General features: G+C 41.3%; 1 protein-coding gene and 1 long non-coding RNA gene across 5 annotated transcripts; one reads left to right on the top strand and one right to left on the bottom strand.

The window, feature by feature from the left end:
- Positions 1-6917: 6917 nt before the first annotated feature.
- Positions 6918-25543, bottom strand: FAM210A (family with sequence similarity 210 member A). Of its 4 annotated transcripts, none has more exons than XM_069778912.1 (5): positions 25394-25543; positions 14080-14203; positions 12356-12828; positions 10079-10190; positions 6918-8778 (listed from the first exon to the last, which is right to left on the bottom strand). In XM_069778912.1, the coding sequence occupies exons 3-5, from the start codon at positions 12802-12804 to the stop codon at positions 8545-8547; spliced, it is 795 nt and encodes a 264-aa protein (XP_069635013.1). In that variant the 5' UTR covers positions 12805-12828; positions 14080-14203; positions 25394-25543; the 3' UTR covers positions 6918-8544. The 4 variants fall into 4 exon arrangements, with proteins under 4 accessions (XP_069635013.1, XP_069635014.1, XP_069635016.1 ...); XM_069778913.1 differs by having other exon boundaries at positions 14080-14200; positions 25394-25512; XM_069778915.1 differs by lacking the exon at positions 25394-25543 and adding an exon at positions 21130-21207.
- Positions 10582-20154, top strand: LOC138684700 (uncharacterized). Its single transcript, XR_011323947.1, has 3 exons — positions 10582-10743; positions 15301-15364; positions 19653-20154. It is a non-coding gene; the product is annotated as an uncharacterized lncRNA (long non-coding RNA).
- Positions 25544-25707: the final 164 nt, after the last annotated feature.

Here is a 25707-nt window from a genome sequence, read left to right as displayed (position 1 = left end):
ATGCAAGCCCTCTCACCTTTTAAAATTATGCTGTATATTCTGCTGATATCATACCTGTAGATAAGAAACTATGCGTGCTAGCTCCAGCCATATGCTAGGGGAAACACTTTCCTCTACTGGAAAATTATGCTCTGTCAGGAAAATGGTATCAGGTAAACTAAAATCGCCATCTGACAGTAACACGGAAGAGATAAAGTGCCTGTCCGTGGTAAAACTGTACTCAAGAGTCAATCGTGCAGCTGTAGTTTAAGTGCTGCTTGTGTGCTGGCAGTATTACTTTCTTTTTTTAAAGCAGATTGGCTGTATACAGGTACATACCGTGCAGAGATGTGCAAATTGCTTAAACAGAGGACTACTGCACAACAATCCAGCAATATAAAATATACTGTTAGTGACATTAGGCAGAACTTGGAGTACTCCTTATATAAAATTATAGTGCATTATCCTTATTTTCATGGCATTTCTAATCTAACCCAGGATAAAAACGAAACACAGGTATTTGGCAAACCGAAGCACTAGCCATCAGTCAGCCAAGGCTGAGAAATTTCTCTTCCCCCGCTAAAATTCTTCTGAAGCGTCTCCTTCTGCACTGAAAAGTGGCTGAATGCCGTAGCTGCGTGGGGACACCTGCTTTTGGGGGAAAGGCATCCTGCGTCAGCTCTCGGGGAACGCCTGGGTGGAGAGCCGCGCTGTCGGTGCGGATGCGCTGGTGGGAAGTGCTAGTCGGTGTCTGCTGAGGCCACTTCGCACCTCTTACCGCAGAGCCTATTAAGCATGAAGGGCAAGTACAGCATCGCTTCTCGTCTCTGACTTCTCTTGTGTTCTCTCGGATCCACATCCTTAGGAGCTCTCCGGCAACTCTTTTGGCCTTTATGGGCCAAAAATAATAATAAAAAAAAAAGCGCGTGGTAAACTTGCAGCTTGTATATTTAGAGCCTGATGGTGGGTCTGCATTTTGTCTCCATCTGCTTTGAGACCCCACTTGGGAAGACATCAATACGCACAAGGGCCAGGCAAAGGCAGAGTTCACAGGGAGTCTGTGCTGCTTTACTGTGCAGAGGCTGCCCAGACAACACACTGAAGTTACCCGTGCTGGATCCGTTCCACTACTAGCCACCCAGCAGTATAGTTTTGGTTCAGATTGGGTGTCAGATCACAACGGCATTTCAGATGGATTCAGCACAGAATCTCAAGTGGAAATTATGTCAGTTTTATGACTTTATTCTGATTGTAAGAGAACATAAGATCCTTGATTCAGCATGAGAATAAAAGGAGGAGGACACAGACTATTTGGTTCTGTAATGAGTCAGCCTGCCAATGGAGTTGACTCAAAAACTGTAGCATGTTCAAGCACCATGAGATCATACTGCATCATACACATTAGGAAGCCACGGCACATGTAATCTGGTACTATGTGTGCTAAACCTCGATTTAGCCCATTGGTGAACCAACATTATCAAAACAGGGTTTGGCAGCAGCCAAGCCCTTCAGCTGCTCCAGCCACCTAACACAGCAACGTTGCCACACAGTTCATGAGTTTCTCCTAGAGGATGCTGAAGCCCAGAAGTTACAAATGAGATCTTGCCAGCAGCACCCATTGCTGTCTCCCTGAGCTTGTCCACATACTGCTTTTGCGGCACACTGGGACACAGGGGATTGCCTGAACCTCTCTTTCCCCATATAGGGCTGTTCTTTATGGTAATGGACAAGGTTTAGAGAAAAGGGGCTTCACCTTCAGAGGTGGGCACTGTTGTGACCACCGTTACCCACTGCGGCTCTTGGCTAGAGAGCTGCATTCGCTGCTGCCTCTGTGAGGAGCAAGTACTCACGGAGCTGCCCCATGTCACGAGGATGTCTCCTGTCTGGCACCTGCAAAGCACTGAGCAGCTTTCAGTTATACCAATTCTGCACAGAAAAAGTAACAGAAAAGTAACAAACAGATTTGTAAACTCTTTTTTTTTTTTAAAACAGTACCTGTCTCCTTCTGCCTGCTTGGTCAGACCCAGACACAGCTAGAAATCTTTCTGTAGTTGTGTCTCTTTATGAAACTCTTCCTCTGTTGTAGTAGGCCTGCGTTTTTGGGTGTTTTTTTTTTTGTTTTGTTTTTTGTGTTTTTTTTTCCATTCTTAAACAAGTCTGTGTATCCTCCCCTCTGCTCCCTTCTCTGTGATTGTCCAATCAATTCATCACAGTCAAGCCCAAACTTAACTCAACTGCAGGCTTATGAAATCAAGAGATGCTCTTTCTACTTAAGAAGATCACCTTCATCAAAATAGCCAGATAATTGCCAGGGGTAATTACAATTCTCTAATTATTGTTGTTGCTGACGGTAAGTGATGAACAAGGACGAATGCAGTGCAATTCTCTAAGCTGACGCCCTGAAGGGGACACAATCAGGAAAATGTGTTTTGACGTTGACTGCAGCCCCGATTTGGGCTGCACCTTCAGCTCTGGCACTAACTTCAGCCACGACTGGCTCTGGTTTTTGTTCAGGCCATTATTTTGACTGGCCCCATTTTTGGCCATCGCTTTGGCTCCAGCCATTGCTCCAGCCATGATTTCAGCTCCAACCTCATCTTGGACTGAGACTTCAGCTCCGGCCTGATGCCAGGCCATGACTTTGGCACTGGCCCTGTGTCAGACTATGAATTTGGTTCTGGCCCCATCTTGGGCTGTGATTCTGACGCTAGGTCCTGCTCAGGTTGTAAATTCAGCTCTGGCCCAATATTGGGCTGCAATTTCGGCTCAGCTCCATCTTGGTCTGCAACTTTTGCTCCTGCCTATTTTGGGCCAATACTTGGGATCCAGCCCAGTGTTGGCCACAACTTCGGCTCTGGCTGCTTAGCACGCTGTGAGTTCAACTCCAGCCCCTGCTCTGGCCCTATCTTGGGCCACAACTTCAGCTCCAGGCTGATACCGGGCTGAGACTTCAGCTCTGGCTGCTGGCTGGGCTACGGTTTTGGCTCTGTCCCCATCTCGGGCTGTGACTGCAGCTCTGACCTCTGTTCAGGCTGTGAGTAAAGATCTCGAGCCATCTTGGGCCACTACCTTGGCTCCAGCCCCATCTTTGGCAATGATTTCAGCTCTAGGCCCCATCTTGAGCCACAACTTTGATTCTGGGCCCATCTTGGGTTGTCCCCAGCCTTATATTGGGCCATGACTTCAGCTCCAGGTCAGGCTTTCATGTCTCCTCTGGCCCCTGCTTGGTCCTTGGCTTCTGCTCTGCCCTGTCTTGGTCTGTGTCTTTGGCTCCTACCTGATATTAGGCAGCAACTTTGGCTCTGGCCCCTGCTTGGGCTGTGACTTCAGCACTGGTGCCAAGTTAGAGTTGCGACTTCAGCTTTGTCAAGATATTGGAGTGAGACTTTAGCTCTTGCCCCATCTGGGGCAGGAATTTCAGCTCTTGGCCCACCTCGGGCTGCTACTGAGGCTCTGGCCCAATATTGGCCAAGATTTTTGCTTGGCCCCAGCCCCATCTTTGGTCACAGCTTTGGCTCTGACCATTCCTCAAGTGGCTATTTTGGCTCTGGCCCCTCTTCAGGAGGCTGCTGTGACTCGGTCCCTGTTTGGGCCAAGGCTTTGGCTCCAGCCCCATCTTCTTAGGTTGTGACTTTGTCTCCAGCTACAGCTTCATCTGCAACTTTGGCTCCAGCCATTGCTCAGGCCAAGAATTTGTCTCCCCATCTTGGGCTGCCACTTTGGCTCCAGCATAATATCTGATTGCAGGTTTGGTTCTGGCCCCGTATTGGGCTGTGACTTAATCTCTGGCCTGATATTGGCCCCTGCTCAGCCTGCGACTTTGGCTCTGGTGCCATCTCAGGCAGCTACTTTGCCATCGGCTTGATATCAGAGCACAACTTTGGCTCTGGCCCTGCTTGGAAAGCTGTTGTGGCTCTGGCATGTATTTTGGCTGCTACTTCAGCTCCAGCCCCATATCAAGCTGTGACTTTGACCTGGCCACCTCGCCATCCACATCTTTGTCTCTGGTTCGATACTGGGTTGCAACTTTGGCTCTGGCCCCATTTTGAGCCACAAGTTTGGCTCCAGCCCCACATCAGGCTGTGATTTCAACTCCAACTCCATCTTGAGCTGCAACAGCAGTGGTGGTGATATTTGTGCTCCGTCTTTGGCTCTGGCCCAATCTCAGGCCACGTCTTTCTTTGGCTCCAGGCCCTGTTTGGGTTGTTAATTCATCCCTTGCTACATCTTGGGCTGTTACTTTGCCTCTGGCTGAAATCTTGGCCCATGGCTTCAGCTCTGGCCCCATCTCTAGATGTGACTTCAGCTCCATTCCAATTTCAGCTCCAGACCCATCTCAGGCCTCTGACTCTGGTATGGCCTAATACTGGGTCACTACTTCAGCTCCAGTGCCTGCTTGGTCTGGCAACTTTGGCTATGGCTTGGTAGCAGGTTGTTACTTTGGCTCCAGCCACATGTTGGTCTGTGGCTTCATCTCCAATGGCATCTCTGGTTGTGATTTTTTTTGGCTCTGGCCCTATATTGAACTGTGACTTCAGCTCCTGCCTTATCTTGGACTGCTACTTGCCTCCAACTCAAATTGGCTCTGGTCCATGTTCAGGCAGCTATTGTAGTTCTGACTGCTATTTGGGCAGCGATGTAGGCTCTGGCCCCATCTCTGGCCATGGTTTTCATCCCAGCCCATCTTGGGTTATGACTTTGGCTCTGGCACTACCTCAGGTGGCAAATGCAGCTCTGGCCTGATATTGGGCTGTGATTTTTTTTTTTTTTTTTTTTTCTCCAGTCCCTGTTTGGGCCATTACTTTGACTCTGGCCCCATCTTCAGCTGTGACTTCGGCTCTGACCAGTGCTTGGGCTGAAACTTTGGCTTTTGCTCCTGATGGAGTCATATCTTTGGCGCTGGTCCTCATTTGGGCATTATTTTGCCTCCAGCCCCATCTCAGGCTCTTTCTTTAGCTCCAGCCAGAGTTTGCCTCCAGCTCAGGTTGCTACTTCACCTCAGGCCATGACTTTGGCTTAAACTCCTGCTTGAGCAGTCACTTGGCTTGGGCTCTTACACGGGCTGCATCTTCATCCCTGTCTTGGGCCACAGCTTCAGCTCCTTTTCAGGTTACTACTTCAACTCTGGGATAGCAACTCTGGGTCTAGCCCCATCTCAGGCTGCACCTTTGGCTCTTGGTCCTGCTTGGGCACTATGTCAGCTTCTGCTTGAGCTGTGACTTCATTTCCAGCTTCTGCTCTGGCAGGCGCTTAGTGCCTTCACATATGTACCTGTACCAGAAGCAAACAACGTGATGGTCTCCAGTGGTGTTATGTATGAGGCAGGGAGCAGGCAGATGGGGTAAGTTACCAAAGCAGCACTTTCTGTGGTGGTAGGTGCCTTGGTCTTGGAGGGACACACACACACACACACTCCTGGGCTTAAAGGACAGCTAAAGGGACAGCCCTTTCCCATGAGGATGCTGAGCTGCCAGAAGGCAGCAGCCCCTCCTAGCACTGACTGGATGGTCCTGCAGGCAATGGATGGGGCTCCTGGGCTTCTGCCTGGGCTTTTCACCTCACCAAGGGCTCTTGGCACTCTGCTGGGGAGAGCTCACAGAGCTCTGCTGGGCACCCCCTTGCTCGGGTCACTTCTTGGCTGCCTCAATGTCAGCTCTAGGTGCTGCAGACAAACTGTTTGCCTTCCTAGGCCATGGCACCTGCCTCTCTGTTCCTTCTGCGCTGCCAAAGGCACCCCCTGGTGCTGCTCAACCTTGAAGGACACTGCTGCCACGTGGCAGTGTCCCAACTCTGCTGGCTTGGGCACCAGTAAGACAAGACCCAGTGTTGTCCTCAGGCAGCCCCTTGCTTGACGCAAACACCCAGCCTGTGAGCAGTTGGGGTGCACTGCCTCACCAAAGGGGGATGGACGCTGGTTTCCAGCCACAGGGACCCATCAATAACAAGAAGTGCACCCAAGTATTGTGGTAAGAGCTATGGAAATCAAGTTATAAGTGAGATAGATAGACACAAGGATGAAAGTCAACTTTATCCTATAGTTAAAACTGCAGTGTAGCCAGGTACATGCTGGGCACCCAGTGGGCTAATGTCGTTCATCCCCTGGGTGGCCCAGGAACACCCCAGCTGGTCTCTGTGCTAATGAGGCAATGCACTGATTCCAGATGAGGCTGACTTGAGACAAGGTCACCAGTGCAACTGAGCATTTGACTAATTGCTCTCCAGGTCAGATTTTCAAAGTCTTGATTTCCCCTCCCGCTTTGTGTAGATCAATCCACCTAATTGTGTGCTTTGTTAATTGACGTGCTGGGTGGAGGATGGGGCTGTTCCAGAAACTCCTTGAGGCTGTTCATGCTGCAAAATTGACCAAACTGTACATAGATGAGGGCCTTGACAATAGTCACTATGAGCCGCTCCTGCAGATGCAGAAATGGTCACCTAGGACAGTCTACTGCACATAGTTAAGAGAGCAGATGTTTTGCACTTAGCATTGGTAGTGAGGGATCATGCAAGCATGGGAGTGGTCACAGGCCAGCTGGACATGGGGAAGGGCAAGAGGATGGGGGTACCAAAAAAACCCTATATAATAAATGAGTTCTAACATGCCTGGGGGCTACAGACCCATTCTAGGACAGCAACACTGTGCAACCCCTGCTATGTGCAGAGAAGAGATGGATCCTGTGAGCTGCACCAAGAGATTCCCATGTGTGGTCCCAGACTGCGAGGATGACCATGCTGTATTACTGGGGCAGACCTCAGGCTTTGCAGGGTGCTGCAGGACAGAGGCAACACCACCTGCAAAAATGGAAAACCAGAACAAACACCCACATCAGAAGAATGCGTGCATGAGGAGAGTAAGGAAAAGTACACTAAAATAGAAAAAAAGAAAAGCATCTATTAACTCTAATTCTACAGTAGTGCTTATCTCAGCAGTGTAAGAGTTCACAGAATTATTTTTTAATAATATTTATCAGAAACATGGCACTTTTCAGTGCCCTGAAGATGTACATACAATGATTATTCCTCACAACATCCCTGTGAGGTAGGCAATAGATTGCAGTCACGATTTGACATGTGGACAGAGGCAGAGAAGTACATAATCAATCCTGCATAATTACGTTAATGAAGTTTGACTCACTCAAACATGGAGAGGCTCTCAGTGACTTGACTGAACACATAAGAGTGGGACAGAGCTGATACTTTGTCAGCCATATTCTTTTATTCTAGTAATTTACAATGCTCAGGACCCAACTCTGTTGCTTCTGCATACCCCCTGCAAAAAAACACCTTTATGAAACAAGATACACATGCAGAGCACAGCTACAAAGTGGGATCTGTAATAGAAATAGGAAAAAAGAACACAAATTTAGCCTACATTTGAGTAAAACCAGGAGAGAAGGTTGTCTGCCCAGTCAAATAGAACAGTTTGAACTTTAGTCCTTTATGACATCTCTGAGACAGCATTTCAGCCTTCAGCTATGAATAAGTATTTGCCTGACCTAAGAAAATCCAGGGGAAAAAAGTTTAGTAGATGGTGATCTCTGTCTCTGAAATTATGCTTATTTTAGTTAAATTTTTCTACTAAAGTCTGAGGGATTCCTGAATGGGAGGAGGAACTTTTGGGTTTAACTCTTAACTTTGCATGTATTTAGTTTAAAAAGCCCCTTGGTATACCAATTTCTCAAGTAAACTTCTCTTTCAGAATTTTTTTTGTTCTGAAAATGAAATGAAAGAGTTTTGTAAACGTCAATATAATAAAAAAATCCTAGTTTTTAATATACAATTATTGATTAATTTCATGTAATAACTTTTTTTCTACTGTAAATCAACTTTAGGAAACAAAGTATACTTGACAGTATGGCTACTCTGATTAACTCATCTTCCCATAGATTTCAGTTGAGATTTCTGAAAAGATAGACTGTCCAAGAAAGATTCATAGTCCAAACCTGTAAACTATCACAGCTCAGCTCAGCTGAAGTTAGCGTAGCCATTACAATTCATTCCAACTGACTGGCTAATCCATTGATTCCTTCATGTGCAGTATTACTGATAATGGTCTGTCTCCAAGTTGAGAGATGATCACTATTGAAGAGGCCTGGGTCCACATACTCTGAAAAGCAAAATATGTTGCCCTTCCCAGCAGAGAAATCTTCATTCTCATTTAATGGAAGATTCAGTCTAATGGAATAATGGCTGTGCACTATGATGGAAGAAGAATAAAGTAGTGGCTTTTGAAAGAAACCATCTTCATTTTGAGGGGGGCAGGAGGAAGAAAAGAGGGAAGAGTAACTGTTAACACTATTACCAATGGACACATGAACTTCTAATTTGTGATTCATTATTCCTTCTGTAAATTGAAATTTTGTCACAACTACTCTCCCCCAGGGAACTTTAACCTTGGTGAATATACAGAATTTTTAAATCCACAGAGCAATTGTAGTCTCCAGACAAGGGGGAAAAAAAAAAAAGAAAAAAAGAAAAAAAAAGCTCAGAAGTACACTTTGTATATCCTGCCTCACAAAAGGTTAAAGTGCTAAATTTGATATATCTGAAAATTAAGCATCCCTCCTAGTCCTTTATTTTCTTAAATGAAACTTTATCTTTGGTTTCTTGTATCTTCTCTGTAATTTTATCTTTTGTTTCTTCCATCTTCTCTGTAATTTTATCTTTTGTTTCCTCCATCCTATCTTGTAGATATTCCTTTACTGGTGGTGGTGTGGACATGTAGCCATTCTTACGTAGATATTTAACAGTGATGGATGTTCCTCCCAAAGTCACAGTGTATCTGGCAGGAGTTGCAATCTTAAAGAAACCAAAGAACACACCATATCAATATAACACGACAATATTATCTAGCAAAAGGTATTTTTAATATGGAAAATCTATTTTGGCCAGTGTCAGATACTAAAAAGATCTTGTATTTATAAGGAAATAAGCCAATTTACAGTGCATTCCCCAGAAATGCATACCTTTTACTTAAAGTATCCTTTTGACAAAACTAGCACAGGCATTAGATTTACATTTAAAAACAAAAAACCCAACAACTCCCTGTGCAGCTTGTGGGACGAGCATTAGGCATCTCAGAATGCAATTCAGAACAGACAGTATGTCAACACTGAGCCATGTAAGCAAACAAGATATACTTTAAATTCTAAAATTCACAAGAGTATAGGCATCTTTCAGTCCAAAACTAGGACCCACACATAGAAAACTAGAGCTAAAAGAGACCTTCAGAGGTCAGCTAATCCAAGACACAACAAATCAGGTTCATTATTCTAGATAGACTAACCTGTTCTTTCAGAACTTCAAAGGTAAAGCCTGAACAATCTTCCCTTTGCAACCTATTCTAATGCTTCCACATCTTGAAAGTTTCTGCCAGATCTCCCAGCTATAATAAATTCTTTATATTTAACCACATTTATTTATTGGTCTCTTTTAGGCACAGGAATAATTAGCAAGAGTAGTGCTTTCACATTTTGTTTGGGAAAATAATGCCTTTAAATAACAGGGAAGATGCACATGGCATTTGGAAACAAAACAGATAAGTGGCATTCGAAGCAAATATAGAACTTTGTTTTTGCATGGTCTGACGTGTTTCAAGTTTCCCAAACACAGATTGTGCACCTATAAATCAATAAAAAGAGACCCAAACCTGAATGTAAGTAACTGATTCAAATGGACAACAAAAGTACTCGACAATGATGAAGAACTAAGGTAGGAAGACAAACTAGTGAATCCTCTAGGATAATAACAACTGTATGTTTACCTGGAAATCATGAGGTGTTTAGACTTTACCTCTTTATCCCTGTTCATTATGTCAGGAATACAGAGGAATAACTTAATTGTAATTAAAGCTCTGAGGGCAGACAACAGTTCTGCAGCAAACAAATAAGTTATTTTAGAAATACAGACAGACTCCTTAAAGGAACACAGAGTCCCTATCAATTTGCATGTGACTATTCTTACTACAAAAATGAATGCTGAAGTATGTGTAACTCAAAGAGTGAAAACAGCATTAATTCTTTCTGCTGTAAACAAATAAACCCTGTTCAGTTCACCAGGCAAGATTTAGAGCTTATTTACAAACTATAATTATACTTACTTTATACAATGCATATGCAGTTAGTGCATTTCCACTCTGGGAATTTTTCAGGATGTTTACTATACTCTCTGGTAAGCCAATCAACTCCAGGAATGGAACAACATTTACTCCTCTATAAAAGAGAAAAAAAATTGGCAACCTGAATTGGAATTTGAAACCTGAACAGTGATTTACAGTACCATTTCCATTCTTTAAATCTATTATACAAACTTTGTAATTTGATAGCAAAGTACTTTTTCATCTAATCAATATACTTACAGGATTTATATTTCTGTACATATAGGCAAATTAATGTTCTTTTCAGCATCCCAAGAGGTGACTCATTTATACTATCCCTGTTGGGCTGAGTAGCTACTAACTTACCAGTGTCCCAAATTATTACGTTTGGAGACAAGTAAATATAATGGTGGTAAGACAGTTACTCAGGCTCCCGTTGTGCAGGTTCAACTTCATGTTCTGTTTTACCCAAAATAATTTTTTTTCTTTCTAAAATTTTAGACTACTCTGCAGTGTGCCCAGAAGCACTGAATCCATACTTCTGTGTCCTCCATTCACTTTTAAATATATCAAACAAATGGAATGTGGCAAAAGAAAAGGAAGCAACATGCTATATGGACAAGACTTCAGGGGTTTTGTGCCCAGTTGTTCTACCTCATCAATATAAGGTGGGTGGAGGGAGCTCCTATCACCATTTCTTTCTATTTGAAAACCAGGGAAGCTAACATCAGCACCAAAGAAAAAAAAGACAGACTGTCTTTACATTACAGTAGAAAGCTACATGCAGTTATAGATGACCTGACTTTCCAATATTTAGTGATGTATTATTAGTATCATTATCCATTTCTGCCTACTATTTAAAGCATTCTTCTGTGCACGCGATCACTTCAGCATCAGTAACAATAACAGGCAGTAATTTACTAACAGTTACTAGAACTACAATCCGAAGACCTAGCCCCAGAGTAGAAAATGGAGACCAAGTAAGATCTGAAAGACAGCATTAACCATGTTATTTCATAAATCACCATTGTTTAATCTCATATCATGAGCAGTCATTCTGAAAGGTATTTTTCCACTTCAGGAGGGTCTTGCTCCTATGGCATGACAAACTGAAGCTTTGTTATAATTTCTAGTTAAATATTTCTGTTGTTTTCATCCATCAAATAAATACTGATTTTAGCAGCTAACTTAAGTGTTTCAAGAAAAGTAATCTTCACTCAATCTGAAATGTCTGGATGTAAGCATCAACCTGAATTCATCCAAAGCAAAATATTTTTATAGCTCAAGACCTTTATTCCTCTGACATGAGCTAAATTTAGAATGACATTTGGATCTATAGCTCCTAGAAAGGGCAATTATGCCAGCTGGTTAGAGTAACTAAAACAAACACTTGTGCGGTAAGGCATTCAGATGTCAAAGCCTCACTGTTGCCGCCATGAACTGTCGTTGTTTCATGCTTTCTATTATTAAATACAAAACACTTGCAATCCAGAGATAAACATTTACTCATATTTAGCAAACCATGTGCAGATAGATAAAAACTCTTTCACCTGAACTAGCAGCTCATAGCTGATATAGTAGGTTTTTTTCCCAATAAATGCCATTTTCCATAACAGTATCTGGCACATGCTATAGCTGAAAGAAACTAAAATTAGAATACTTATCTTTTTTTTAGCTACACAAATATTTAATTTCCAATTAAAAAGTCTGGCCTACAGTAGCAATTTTTTCAGTGGAAGACAGGAAAGACAGGAAAAAGAAGTAAAAAAGGAAAAGATACACATGGCTTGCAAGGAGCTCAGAGTGAGGTAAACGACATGGAAGTCCAATGATGAAGGAGAACTGGGGATGAAGGGGGGAAGAATTGGTGAAATAACCCTCAAGTCCAACAGCAAAAAAAGAACAGGTCTATAAAGATCTCACCTAGCAATTTGTAATCAGGATTCCAAATCCCTATCTTTACCTTGTGAGAGGTTACTAGTAATTTCAGTGCTGTTTACATCCATGCATATTTTGCGGAGATGAGCATTCCTTCAAATGTTAACAACATATCTGGTACACAGCAATAACTACATGACAATAGTATGTACGTGACACTCTCATGAATTCTATATACTTTCGATACTAATCTTAGGCTACATTTTTAACTGAAGCATCATTTCCCTACTAGATATTGAGGCACTTTTTAACATGTAATAATAATTTATATGTCCTTTCACGTGTGAAAGTCAGTCTCAATTCAACAGCAGTATGGGGCACTGCAACAAAATACCAACTTACTTCATGGCTGCATAGTAAAAGGATCCAAACCATACAGTAGAAGTCAGAAGATGCACTGGAATCATGACTTTTCCATACTGTTTAAAAGTTTTCTTGAATCTCTGAACGAGACTAATTGATTTGTCTTGTAATGGATCAGGATCTGAAGAATCTGACTCTACAGGGCTCTGCTTGGGTGTATCAGTGGCCGAAGTCAAAGGATTTCTCTCTTCTGATACTTTGTGAGGAGTGTCTGCTGGCTGTGATGAAAAACCGCTTTTCTTTGAGACAAACTGTGCTGCACCTGCATGAAGACATCGTTTAGGACGGTCCAGTGCTAAAATCACTTTGCATCCAACATTAGACAACACTGATTGTCCTTTTAAGCACTGAAAGGTACTAGTGCGAGGAAAACCCAAACATGTCCCATGCGCCAGATGAGATGCAGTATGTAATAGACTCCGCTGCATTTTGATGAAGTGTGGCTGAGGTTTCTATAGAGAGGAAACAATGAAGAGTAAATGAAATGCATTTCAATAATCTGATTTCTATTTGCTCCAATGCCACTTGACATTCTCAAATTTTAAATTGCTTTCTATTCTTCTACTTTAAAATGTTTTCCTTATCTTGCTTTGCAGAAATTGTTACCTTCTAGAATTCAGCAAATAATTTTAGAACTCACTTTTTTAGCATTCTGAACTAAAATGGCCCCTTCACTTAACACACTCTGCTCCTCACAGCTAAAATGCTCATTCTACTCTCTAAAAACATTTCTAAGTGTTTAGTGCTATCTACTGCTTTTATCTGCATAATCTGGCACAGTTATTGAAAAATTACCCTTGAAACTTCACTTCTAGTAGCAGCTGATAGTTTGAGTGACACTTCGAGCCTACATAAATGTAGTATGAACTCACTCTAGTGCAATTAAAATTAATTTTTGGTGTAAATACATTCTTAGTTTTGGTATATTTTTTCGTGTTCTATACTATTTTGAACTAAGAGTAAAGGTTCGTACACACACACACACAAATCAATAATAATAATTACTATTAATAATCAATCAATCCCCTTAATAGTAACAAACCTAACCATAACAGCCTGCCAGTATACACCTGTTAGGAAGGGGGATGGTACTGTTGAATGTCATGTATTAACAGGAGCAAAATTGAACTGCAATTTCCAAAATATTACAATGCAAAGAATATTTTAAAACTGCGGATAGCCCAGTTAACTTTATGATTTTGAATACTTAACAGTTACTCCTGAAAGTTCAAAAGAACCATTGAGAGATTCCCCACAGAAGAGAGGAATTATGTTTGGCATGCATAGACATAAAGAAGTCATTTCCACCCCTGCCCCAAATGCATGCTTTGAACTAGTGAATGAACTACTAACTCTCTCCTTTCCTTTATACAATGACTGCAAGTTACAGAACTAATTTTCCTTCCTTCCAAAAAAGTGCCACTAATTGATTTTATGTAACAAATGCCACTTTAGTCATATTACAACCTTCAAATCTTTCTGATGCTTTTATGTTTTTAATTATCATAATTCTTGATCCTAACTAGAAATCATTCAAGTTTAATTGAAACTCCACTGTTGTCTTCATGTCTGCTTCACCTATAGACTTAAATATCTTTCAGTCAGGTGTTTTGATAGTGAATTTGTCTAGGCTGCTGAAAATGATTAATACTTCATAACATAGGCAGAAGTTTAAAAAAAAAAAAAAAAGAACCCATACATACCCTTTATTACTTTCCAGCTACGTAACAAGAAAAGTATGGTAAGGTTTGTATCTTCAAAAAGTTGCAACTCTTCCACTAGTTCACCACCTTTCAAATGTATGTCTTGAACATATTGATGACTCTGCTAAAGTAGAAAAAGGTGCATTTGGAGAAATAGTAACAACAGCAAACTAACATTATGAAGATTTTTGGTCAGCCTGAAACCTTGCTTACTGAAGAATTTATTGGTATAAATTCCCCTTTGGATACTGACACACTAATGGGAGAATTTTTTTTCTGTGTAACTTAAAAGTTCCTCAACTGTGAATTACTGTTTCCTTCCAAGAGACAAAAGTTTCATAACCCAAATGCATCTGTTGGAACATTCCTGCCTATATATTTTCTAGGTATTTTTATGTTATCGTTGTGCTTGAATTAATTGCAATTACTAGAATTAAACAATGTTTGATGTGGGGAAAAGATTGGCAGAATGGTTTCAAACTCCCCAGTAACCTCTACCTTGCATGTGAAGCATAGACACCCGCTTTTGTTGAACTCACACTAACAGGAGGTATTGCATCAACAGGGGAAAAGGGAACTCTAGTCTCTATGCAAGCAAGCAGTTACTCCTGTTGAGTTATGAACTCAGTGGGAGCCAAGAAGTACTGCTGCTTATAGAGCAAGTCAGTCTTCTGTAAGAATTCACTGGAAGTTGTAAAAGCTTGTAGTATCTCTGGTTTTACAAGAAGCAGAGATTCTTGCTGATTACTTAGATCCAAATGCAATTGCTTCTCAAAACAAAAAGTAGTGGAAAACACTCAGCAAAAGTCAAGTGTTAAGATGGGACTCTGTCATACACCAACCACCTTACTGACTTATAGAAATTATAACAACAAACTGGAAGACGACAACTACCTGGCTTGCCTATTGCCACTTACACTCCTGAGGGATAAAAACTCTCCACAGAGGACTGTTTCCCCCTCTCACTAACAGTACACAACACTGAGCATCTGCCCTAAGTAGATTTTCACAATATCCCGCCAGCAGACTCAGCAAAGGATACCTATCCATCTGTGAGAATTTTGGAGCTCTTGGGTCAGACTTCTGTTGTTCAGCTATTTTGAGTGGATGGTACCCTATTGAAAAGTACCTGTTCCAAACAAGCTTTGAAACTTGCCACCATACAACATGGGGGAAACCATGCTCAGCACTCTGATTTTGGTTCATTAATGTTATTAACAGGGCTCTGCATTCCAACAGCCTTGGAAGAAGATCATTCTTCTGTACAGAAGCAAGAAGAAACAGAGTATTTCTGAATTTTCCCATTCTATATAGTATGCATATAGTAGCATTTCGCTGAACACCATTTCCAGGTTTTGCTGTCCTGCAGCTACTGACAGCACAAAAGTAAGACTGTACCACACCTCTGATTCATTACAATGGCTGCAGAACATTGGGGTACGAAATGGCTCCCAGGGGGTGAGAATTCTCCTTAACATGAAGAAGCAATGGGTCACTACTATGTGTTCAACACTCATCAGTCAGTTGCTAGCATAGTTGTGATTAGTAAATGAGTTTCAAGGCCTCTGCTCACAGAGTTAGGTGCACTGTATAAGATTTAAAAATAGAATGTCACCAATGGCTTTAAAGCAGAGGAACTAGCATGGCCACTTACAAGACTTGCCACACCACTTTTTTTGTTTCTATATCCTCAGATGGACTTGGAACTCATTAAGGGTTTTTTCCTCCATTATGCAAGACCTGGCTCGTCAAAGGGGAGGTTCCCTAATCATCTAGTGTAGATCCTGAAAAGGTTGTGAACCTTGTAAGCACAGACAATAGTATGGGTTCTAGCTAATACTGTGAACCAGCTTAATTTTTTGCTTCTCCACTTTAAAAAAGCTTTTTGCTAGATGCTTGGTATATAAGAAAAGGCTTAGATACAATAGTGCTTGTATTTGAGAGAATAAAAGAAAACAGGTTTTTCAAAACAAGGTTGGAATTTTCCTAACAATCCTATGGAATTTTCCTAACAATCCTACTGTGTTTCATAGGTACGTGCTTTATTTTATTTATCTAAATGAACAAAGGAGAGACTTTTGAAGTGTCAGTAAATTGAGGATTACACTACTATCCAGCAGCACTATAAGACTAAACAAGGGAAGTATTATAATGGTTACAGTAGGATGTAGGAAAGGCAAATGAATAAAATAACAGATTAATATAGCATACACTTGGTAAACTGATTTTAAAGAAATTAATATTGTTAAAGGGGTGATGGATGCAGCTGCTAAACTAATATTTTAATTACTTGGCTCAACATTGCAAACATCTTAAACAGGACAGACAACTCAAAGTGCACACTTAATGTGGTTGGAGGTCCAAAGAAATACGAAACTAGTTGTTTCATCCCTCTAAAACATGAGATGAATACAGAGAAATCTGTCCTTTAAGATGCAATTAGTGAAAGGGAGTTCCTAGTACCCTGTGCACTCAACAGGCAGTGGGAGAAAGTGTGTCAGCCTATGGATTTGAGACAATTTTCTCTAAATATAATACTTTTCTTAAAGAAATTACTGGAGCTATAAGCTGTACAACTGCCCCTGTAACTTTAGGTTGTTAAAACCACTCAGATTCTCAAGAAGTCAGGACAGTAACCTAAATGTTATCCACAATTGCACCTAGTGACTTTTCAAAAGTTGTTTCTTCATTTTAGCGTATTTCATTTTTTTCATGCTATTGCACGATGCTGCAAAGGCACAGAAAAGGACAGAAGCTAGGATCTTCAGATACCAAGGTGGAAGGAAAAGCAGCCAGTCTGTGGATGAGAATTTTGCCAGGGGTGGGGAGCAGAAAGTGTTTTAAAGCATCTTAGATTTCTACATTAGCTTTCTCTTAAAAATGCCCCAAGGAAAAAAAAAAATATGGAGATGTCTAAGGACAAATATAGCTGTTCTCTGCTTTAAGAATCCCATATTGTCAGTGACTGCCTAGATGCTTGTAGGACAAACTATGAAAAGATATACAAACACTTCTGGGATAAGGTGTCCTCTTCAGTGCTGTCATTTTCTGGCTAACTATTTAGTAGTATCTCCAGCTGGCTGTAAACTGAGCTGAAGAGATCTTGGCTGTTCAGGACATACTCCTGGTTGGGATTCTTGGACATCCATTTAGTTCCTGAAGGCACGTCTGTCTCATGGCAAGCTATTAACAAGCCTTCTGACACAAAAGGAGTGCTCTAGTGGCCTCTTGAGGAAGAGCATAGATCAGCTTCTCATTACAGTGCTAGAGGTTTTATTTAGCAAACTTTTGTACTTCTGTTATAATTTAGATCAGCTTTGGCATAAACATGATCTACTCCAAGAGAACTATCTCTTGCATTTGCTCTGCTACATCTTTGCCTTCCAGTGATTACTAGGAAGTAGAGATTAGACTTGCTTTTGTTCCTAGGACAACAAAAATTCAGGATCTCTCAATGTCACAGAACTGGTCTATGTGACTACCACAAATTCATGGTTTTGGATGTGTGCTAACATTTTATGCAAAAAAGAAACAGGGAATCATTGGAAAACACAGAAACAGCAAGCCAGGCCAATATAGGTACAGCAAAGGCTGCTGTGGATATCTGCTGTTGAAAAGAGAAATCATGCCAGAGATGCTGTCAGATGAAACTTTCATCAGGATGACTTGTACAAAAACAGTTACCCTGTTACAATTAACTTTTTTTGAGCTACCAGAGAAATTAAAATACAAGAACAGGTGTGGATATAAGATGGCAAAAACTTTAGTGTAAGTTTTTTTACAAAAGAGGTCAGAAAGCATCTGAGGGAATTGCGGGTGTAGTATATGTAGACTACAGTGGTTTATTTTCTCAGTTCTACCAGAAACACTCTGAATAGAATATATAAATATGGATGAATTCAAAGCATTTTCACTTATTCTGTTACTGTTTAAAAAAAGAACATTAATTATACCACAGGAGAGTTCCCAATGAAAATCCATGAGCTTTTTTCCATTCCCAAGGCACCTTTCTGTGAACCTAGAGAATTAATTTACATTCTTGTCATTTTTAGTGTAAAATCAAGCAAACTTTGAGGGTTGTGTGTTGTATATACAGAATGATTTTGAAAGGACACAAACCAAGTTTTCAGAAATCCCTTCCAGCTCACCTTTCAGACTGCATAAAAAGCAAATGTACAGAGATCTTATCCAAACAGCTCAGTTTAATAAAAAACCCCACTGTATTGCTTACATTTTCACTAAACATAATTAAAAAAAAAATCTCAAAACTTGTTTTCAGATTTAAATTGTTCTTGTCAAGAACTTACTAGCAGTATATTTAAAAAAAAAAGGCATCTTGCCTAACTAATAAACCAAAATAAGAAAACTACAACTGAACAGAAAGCATCTATGAGTTGCCTAAAAACCCAGGAACACATTTTAAAATCATTATAATAATAGTGCAATATGTGCAAAGCATCATTGCTTTTCCTAAACTCAATGTAAAATATAACGATAAACCTCTTAGTAACTGCAGTGGTTCAGCATAGCATGCAGTCACTATCCACGGACAGGAAAATGGCAGTGTATAGGGACTTTTTATTCTTTGTATTAATACTTCCAGAATATATGAATGAGCATTTAGAATTTGTATTATGACCTTTATTGCTTTTGCAGTGTCCCTGATACAATCTGTTATTCATTCTAAACTAGGAAACTTGGGTTATAATTTGAAGTTTGGGCATCACTAGCTATCCAATCTTGTCTACCATTTAGGGCTGTCAAAAAAAAAAAAAACCCAAACATATAACACCACATTTTTGGTTAAAGGGAGTAATGCAAAATAAGTCATGGTGAAATTTATTAAACTGTTGGCAAAAAATCATCACGTTAAAACAAATGGAAGAGTAAACTCTTGTAGACAAATTACCCTAAAACATTAGCCCCATCCCACCTCCATCATGTCTAATCTCTTCACTTAGTAAATGCTATGCTATAATTTTTAAATTTATTATATTACTACAGCTCAATACTGATATAAGTGGAGACAAGCCAACAACTTTTTTACCCTTATTTTATCTCAACTACTCTTGTTCTTGCTAAAACAAACTTAGTGAAGTCAAGAAAGTAGAATAAACCCTCACAGGGTCCTTAACACACACAGCAATCTTCGCTACTACAATCTTCCAAGACGTAAGTATTAGAAAGCACAACAAAAAGTAGCTTTAGGAAGAATAAAACTTCTTGTAGACATTTATAAAGTCTGAACATTGGATTCAGAAGGCAAATAAAACAGGAGAACCTAATGCAATGCCTGTGTGTTGAGTTATAGATCTGGAATGCTAAACAAGAGGCTTAACAGCTGATCTGCACCCAGTCAATATGACAGTGGTATCCCCATTTTCCTCTATGTTGGAAGGCATTAGATCTTAAGCTTGCACACAGCTAAGCATTATATAAAAGTGTGAATGTTCTCTCTCCAATTCTTCTAAAAGAAAGTATCACAATCACTTGTAGTGCTTACTGCTCTTTAGAACTATGTTTTGAATAACTGGTGCTATTCCATCTTTTAACTCCGTTTTCCTGCCTTGCAGTGCCGAACAGCTACCCTGGGTTCCTTCATTCAGAAGTTTCATTCTGCCCTCTACTGAATTTCTACGTAAGTACACCTCTTACACTAATAGTACAGAAGGTCTCTACTCTCCACGATTCATTCCAACAAGCGTAAATTTGCTGGAACTTCTGTGTTGGTTCCAGAGCTGCCCAAAGTAACAGGCACATGTCAAAGGAAGGGGAAAAAAACCTGCCTTTTAAAGTGCTATCTGATTTGGGTTTTTGTCTATTTGTCAGTCTATAGACACGCATCTGCAATAAGCAAGTTAGAGAAGTCATGCTTTTAGCTAAGCTTAGAAATAGACATATACATCTATGCTAAAAATGTTTAAAAAGCCCTTTGTTAGTTCAAAGCAGGGATTGTACTCATCTGTGTATTATTTTGCCCTTCTGCCCATTACCTTTCACTTTAAGCTAATGATCAAAATAAGATCTAATTTTCCCTCCTTTCTATTCCACTCTTGTGTAATAACTTTCCCAAGCAACCCCTAATAGCCTCTTTCGTCCTTGTATCTCCCAATGTATCATTAGTTCATTCCCCTCCAAACACTTGTGTTTTTCTGTCAGAGGGTTTTCAACCAGAGGGCCCTTAACACGGAGGTGTAGGGGAGTGTGGGGGTGGTGATGCAGTTTACAAAGCAGTGGGAAGCTTCTACTAAGTAACTAAAAGGGGCTGCAAAAGCAAGCCTCACTTCAGCCATTTCCTGCCTATCACTGTGAACTCACTCAGAAAAAAACCCCCTACAGCTGAACTGGTGAGGGGTTAGATGCTAAAACACAAATACATACACACATCAGTGTTCCACACTTCACCAAAACATTGTTTGAGAATCTCTTAGGATCTCCCCTCTTGATAGTTCATTGAACTTTATCTGGCAGATTCCTCACCTCTTTTGACTTTCACCAGTCATCTCAAGAGTTCTGACTCTACATTTTAAGACATGCTGGAAGGCATTAGAAACATGACTGTTAGTTCTACGTTCAGGGTTCAGATATTTCTTTTGTGAAGTTCTGCTACCTCTCTTCAGAGTTCAGATCTGCTGTGCACATCTTTTCACTAACAGAGCCATCAGTAACAGTCAAAAGGTTGCAGACAAAGTTAAAACTCCAGCTTGCTCAAGACTTCCTGCTATTCATAATTTGGATTCTAGTAGCCAAGCTCATTTTTTAATTCATAATCTTACTGATCACTCAGGACTTCACTGACATATAAAACTTAGATTATATTTAATTTGAACAGCTCTTAGAGTTATAATCACATATTTATTCCTGAAAGGTCTAATGAAACAACTGGAGACATGCTGCAGATACTTTCTCTTGACTAATTATAAAAGGCATTTATTAGGAATACGCTTAAACTTGGATCTTAGCACCAACTCTGTAGACCCTTTGGCCTCATCTTGCATTGTGACTACCAAAATGTTTTTTTCTACCCTTGACAAACGCTATTTTTGCTACCTTGAATCTTCACAGGTCTTGTCTCATTGTTCTGTATCTCTTCCCGCCATAACCCAATCGTAATCAACAGTATTGGCTGTAATAATATTTTAAATGCAAATTATATTATGTAACAATTTTACAAAACACTTAACCCCCACCAAGTAACGAGTCTTTTACCCATCAAATTCACCCAAAGTGCTTCTAAGACTTTCAAAAAACATGCTCAAGGAAAAACTCTGAAGCCTCACAATTAGAAACAAAGTAGGAATAATTGTAAACCAGCCCCAAACTGAAAAAAACCCAGAGCTTCATTAACAGCAGAATTCACAGTGGAAGCATTAGGTTCAATATTTTTTTTCTTTTATTCTCCCACCACATTTATTTCACATTTTCAAACACTGAAAAGCTGTCGTTTTTCCCAGCAAAAAATACAGAACGTTCATCTTTCAGCAGAATTACTGTTGGCAGACATTCACTTCGAGTACAAATCTTTCCTAAATATTCAAAGCAAGTGTTGAATTCTCTGTTGTGAATTCAAACTTCTCCATATGGGGAAATATGTGTAGTATCAATCAGAATATCTTGAAAAATTATGTGTGAAGAGGCTGATCATAACATTTACAGAACACACACATGCTCAAAACCACACTCTTGTTCTAATTTCTAGTAAATGCTATTCCCCACAACTCTACAAATGAACGTGAACTGTTCTTATGAAAGAAGTATTATTTTTATTAAGGTCTTGATACCTGAGTGGATAAACTTTCTTGCCCACTATTCAATTTAATGCCTTACACAGCATCTTTAGCACAGATGACATGATTGCTAATGTTGGCAGCTATGCAAGTAACAAAATGACACCATCTACAAGTGTCCGAAAGAGCATCAGACTCACAGAGCTGTGTCTTTACACCAGAAGGAACTCTGATGGGACTTCAGGAACAGGACCCTAATAATGCTCCTGCTCACAGTCTGAAGTAGCAGATTTACTACATTGCTGCATTCAGGTTGAGAAAGGAATCCTGTGACTGCAACACTGCAACCTTTGAAAGCACATTACAGTTAACTAATTACAGTTAAAAGATTAAGTGCCCTCATGTTCTACTCAACTCTTCCACTAGCCACTTTTGGAAGAGACTTACAGAACTGCTGTAAAGCCACTCAGGTATTTTTATTCAGAAGCTACAAAATCCATCCATTTGAAAAAAACTACTGCTGTGTTTTATATTTTGTTCACGAGCACCTGACTGTATTAAGCCCCATTCCCTCATCCCACTCTGCAAGGACAGACTACTTGAGTTCTAGAGAGCTGCAAGGGATCATCTGCTAGCATGGTCTACAAAGCCACAGTCACAGCCATGCAACTTCTTGTTTTGTTTATGTAAGAACTGTTGCACATGGTCAAGGTCAGTTTTGGGACAAAATAAAATAGTAGATCCATGGAATTAAAATTTACAGCCTAGCTAAGTGGTACTTTCTGATGTACACAGAGTAAGACCTAGTTTTACCATTCAGATGTCTTTGTTTAGAAGGAGCAGTGTCATGTCTGGTAACACAACAACAAATTTTCATTTTTTGTTGAATCGTATGATGGGTAGCTAGTTTGAAGATCATGTGGGGAGAACTGAGTGATGGAAGGCACTGGGGTGGAAAGGATTAGAGCTGTTTAGAGGAAACACAGAATTAATGAGAACACAGATCACTACTATTTGCGCTGCAGAAGTCTAGACAGCAACCAGCGTGAAGCCCTATTGTGTAATCCCAGTGCCCTAAAGCAGAAACTACTTCTGTCCTTAACTGCTTAGCTACTAAGGCAGACAAAAGGTGGGAAGGCTGACATAACTAGGCACACCAATCTGGCCTACTAACACCTGGTCAAACCATAATTTTCCCGACAGTTTGAAGTGACACATTCTTGACTTAATATGAACAAAGTATGTTGGGCTTAACACACCTGTACTAGTACCTTCAAGACCAACTGACTTGTGGAAGGTATCATCACAACAGATCATAAGCATTTTTTAACTAGCTTTCTACTCTTACTGTAATTTTATTGTAATGACAGGAAAATAAAGAATAACGTAGTTTTTAGAGGTATCATGATCCAAGACTTAAAAATTAAGGAAAAGTCCTATAACTTGGGCAGTATGCTTTTTTGTTGTTGTTACTGCCATACTGCACCATCCATTTGTCTCAAGTCAAAAAATCTACTAGAGGTACTTTAGAGTCATTAAGAATCCCTGACCCTGAGGTTGATCCTTGATCTACAGTGATGGAACTGGGTAGTTACCCATCGCAATATCAAAGTAAAATCCTTATGAGCTATTGTGATGATACATTACTGTCCAGGAAGACTTCAATCATGTTTTGGGCCCAGGCCTCAGTTCTTCTAGAGGTTTTATTCCATTCTTACTACTGAAATATTGCTGATCGATGTTGAATTTGCTTCGGCATCTAATTTTCAAAATAAGTTCAGCTTCAACTACCTGGGTTTGCAGTGTATCAACACCAACAAGAACTACATTGGATCTTCTTTCCAGTCTGCAAAACTAACTGATCGCAAGGAATATTATGCATTCAACTAGCAGTTTTACATTTTAAAAATCAGTGCTCTCTCTGCTTTTGACTTGAATTTGTTGTGGCCGTATCTTCAAGACCAGTCAGAACTCCCTACAGATCCAGAAAGGTGTCAAGATGCAAACTGAGGGCTGTTATCTGAGAAAAGGGGACATCAAGAACTCCCTGTCTTGCAAAAACAGACTTCAACTTCTTAGTGATGCCTGTAAGCATACACACAGAGCTAGGTCAGTTCATCTGGAGAAAAGATCATCTACAGCAAGAGAATTACACAGATCCTTTTAAAAACCAAAACCAGGTCAAACCTTTTTCTTATCAGCTGCTATAGTCTGTGAAGTAGATCTGTAGACAGTCATGCTAGACAAATCTTTAACTTCTTACATTCCTTACATACTCTTTAGCAGTCTGAATTTCCCTACTCAGTTTTTGCCATGTGCAAGCCACCTGATATCCACCTACCCAAATCATCAAATGATTTTTTTTTTTCCTCCCTGATGGAATTGCTTCTCACACAGCGAGTGCAATTCAATAATGCTCCCACAGAGGCCAATCATACCCCTTCTACCTCCAACAGCCCTTGAACAGAAAAAGAGATAAACACCTGCTGTCAGCCCCATAGGAGGAGATGGATGGTGGGGACACATTATCCTCTGAGCATGCATTTCCCACACAGAAGCAGCTGCAAGTCACATAAGCTAGCAGCACGTGCAGCAAAACACATTCCAACTGAGGAACTTGTTCCCTGTCTCTCCCTAAAGTAGCAAAACTTTGGTAAATCATTTTATGTTTATACTTCTAATAACAGTAACATCTTGGGGTTTAGGTAAATTGAGGAACACTTTCATTTTAAGAATTAGTTTTGGTAAGAAATTCTAGGACACTTCATGTCCAAACTAATGTTTTCTCTTTTGGGCCAGCTTGTAGAAGGCATTTCAGAAATGGACATAAATGAGGCTGAACATGCAGTTTGCACTGCCTGACACAAATCCACATTTGACTTAAAAGCCTTAACAAAAATTCTTACGACTTCTCAGTCTGACTCCTTGGATAACTCCCATAGTCGATTACCAGAAGCAGATTACTAACGAGGACCGTAACTCCATGCGACTTTGCCAAGAGGGTTGTGTCTTGTTCAGCCAGCCACTGCCTCCTACGGATTCAGAGACCTCCAAAGCTAGTCCACACAAAGCGCAAGAGAAAAAAAGCGCTGAAAGCTCAAGGTGAGCCAAAACCCATGATTTTTACCAGCGGACAGGCAGGAGGAGCAAAAATCGGATTTCTCAGCTCCGAGATTCTCCTACTGAGGGAAGCCAGCCCCTTTGCTCGTATTTGTCACACGCCACAAGCGAGTCGCTAAAAACCGCCCAAAACACTTACTAAACAAGAAAACATCTGTAGAGCCCCTTTAAGCAATCTAAAAAAACCCCCAAAACCAACCCCAAAACCCCGAAAACAACCAAAACCCAACAGGACAGGCGCGGAAGCGGTTGCCTCGGGAGAGAAGCAGCCGGAGGAGCCGAACCTAACCACGGCCCTCGAGCGGTACAACCGTCCGCGACCGGCGGCCGACATCGCTCACGCCACACAAAACGGCCCCGGAGTTTGCCAGAGAGAACGCAGCCCCCCCTCCCCCGACCGCCTCCGCCGCGTGCCCGCCCGCTCCCGGGCGGCAGCCCCTGCCCCTCGGCCCCACACGAGCGGGTACCTTGTGGCCAAAGCCACCGCTCCTCCTCACGGGCCCCCGGCCATGGAGACGCACCGGGCGGCTGTTGACGGGCGGCCGCTGCCGCGCGCGCCGTTCCCGTCGCGTCGCGTCGCGTCCCCGCCCCTTCCCCGCCCCGCGCGCGCGGCAGGGCAACGTGCGGCGCCGCCCGTCCCCACCATCACCTTGAAGGCCCGGCCGGGCCGACTGCGCAGGCGCGCGCCCCGCCCCGCCCCCTCGCGCGGCCTCCCGGGGCTCGTAGTCCTCTCCTTCAGCGGGCCGAGACCGGGCGCGGCGCTCCCGCGCGTTTTGCGCGT

This window comes from Haliaeetus albicilla, chromosome 3, assembly GCF_947461875.1.
Source record: "Haliaeetus albicilla chromosome 3, bHalAlb1.1, whole genome shotgun sequence".
NCBI classification, from domain to species: Eukaryota; Metazoa; Chordata; class Aves; order Accipitriformes; family Accipitridae; genus Haliaeetus; species Haliaeetus albicilla.
The sequence above is the reverse complement of the archived record's forward strand: the minus strand, read 5'-3'. Positions and strand labels throughout refer to the sequence as shown.

Excerpts from the sequence above, each read along its gene's own strand:
- FAM210A (XM_069778912.1), bottom strand. The coding sequence starts at position 12,804 with ATGCAGCGGAGTCTATTACATACTGCATCTCATCTGGCGCATGGGACA. Across the intron at positions 10,191-12,355 it reads TTTTACTATGCAGCCATGAA|AGGAGTAAATGTTGTTCCAT; the intron begins GTAAGTTGGTAT and ends TCTCTTTTATAG. Across the intron at positions 8,779-10,078 it reads CTGCATATGCATTGTATAAA|ATTGCAACTCCTGCCAGATA; the intron begins GTAAGTATAATT and ends GGTTTCTTTAAG.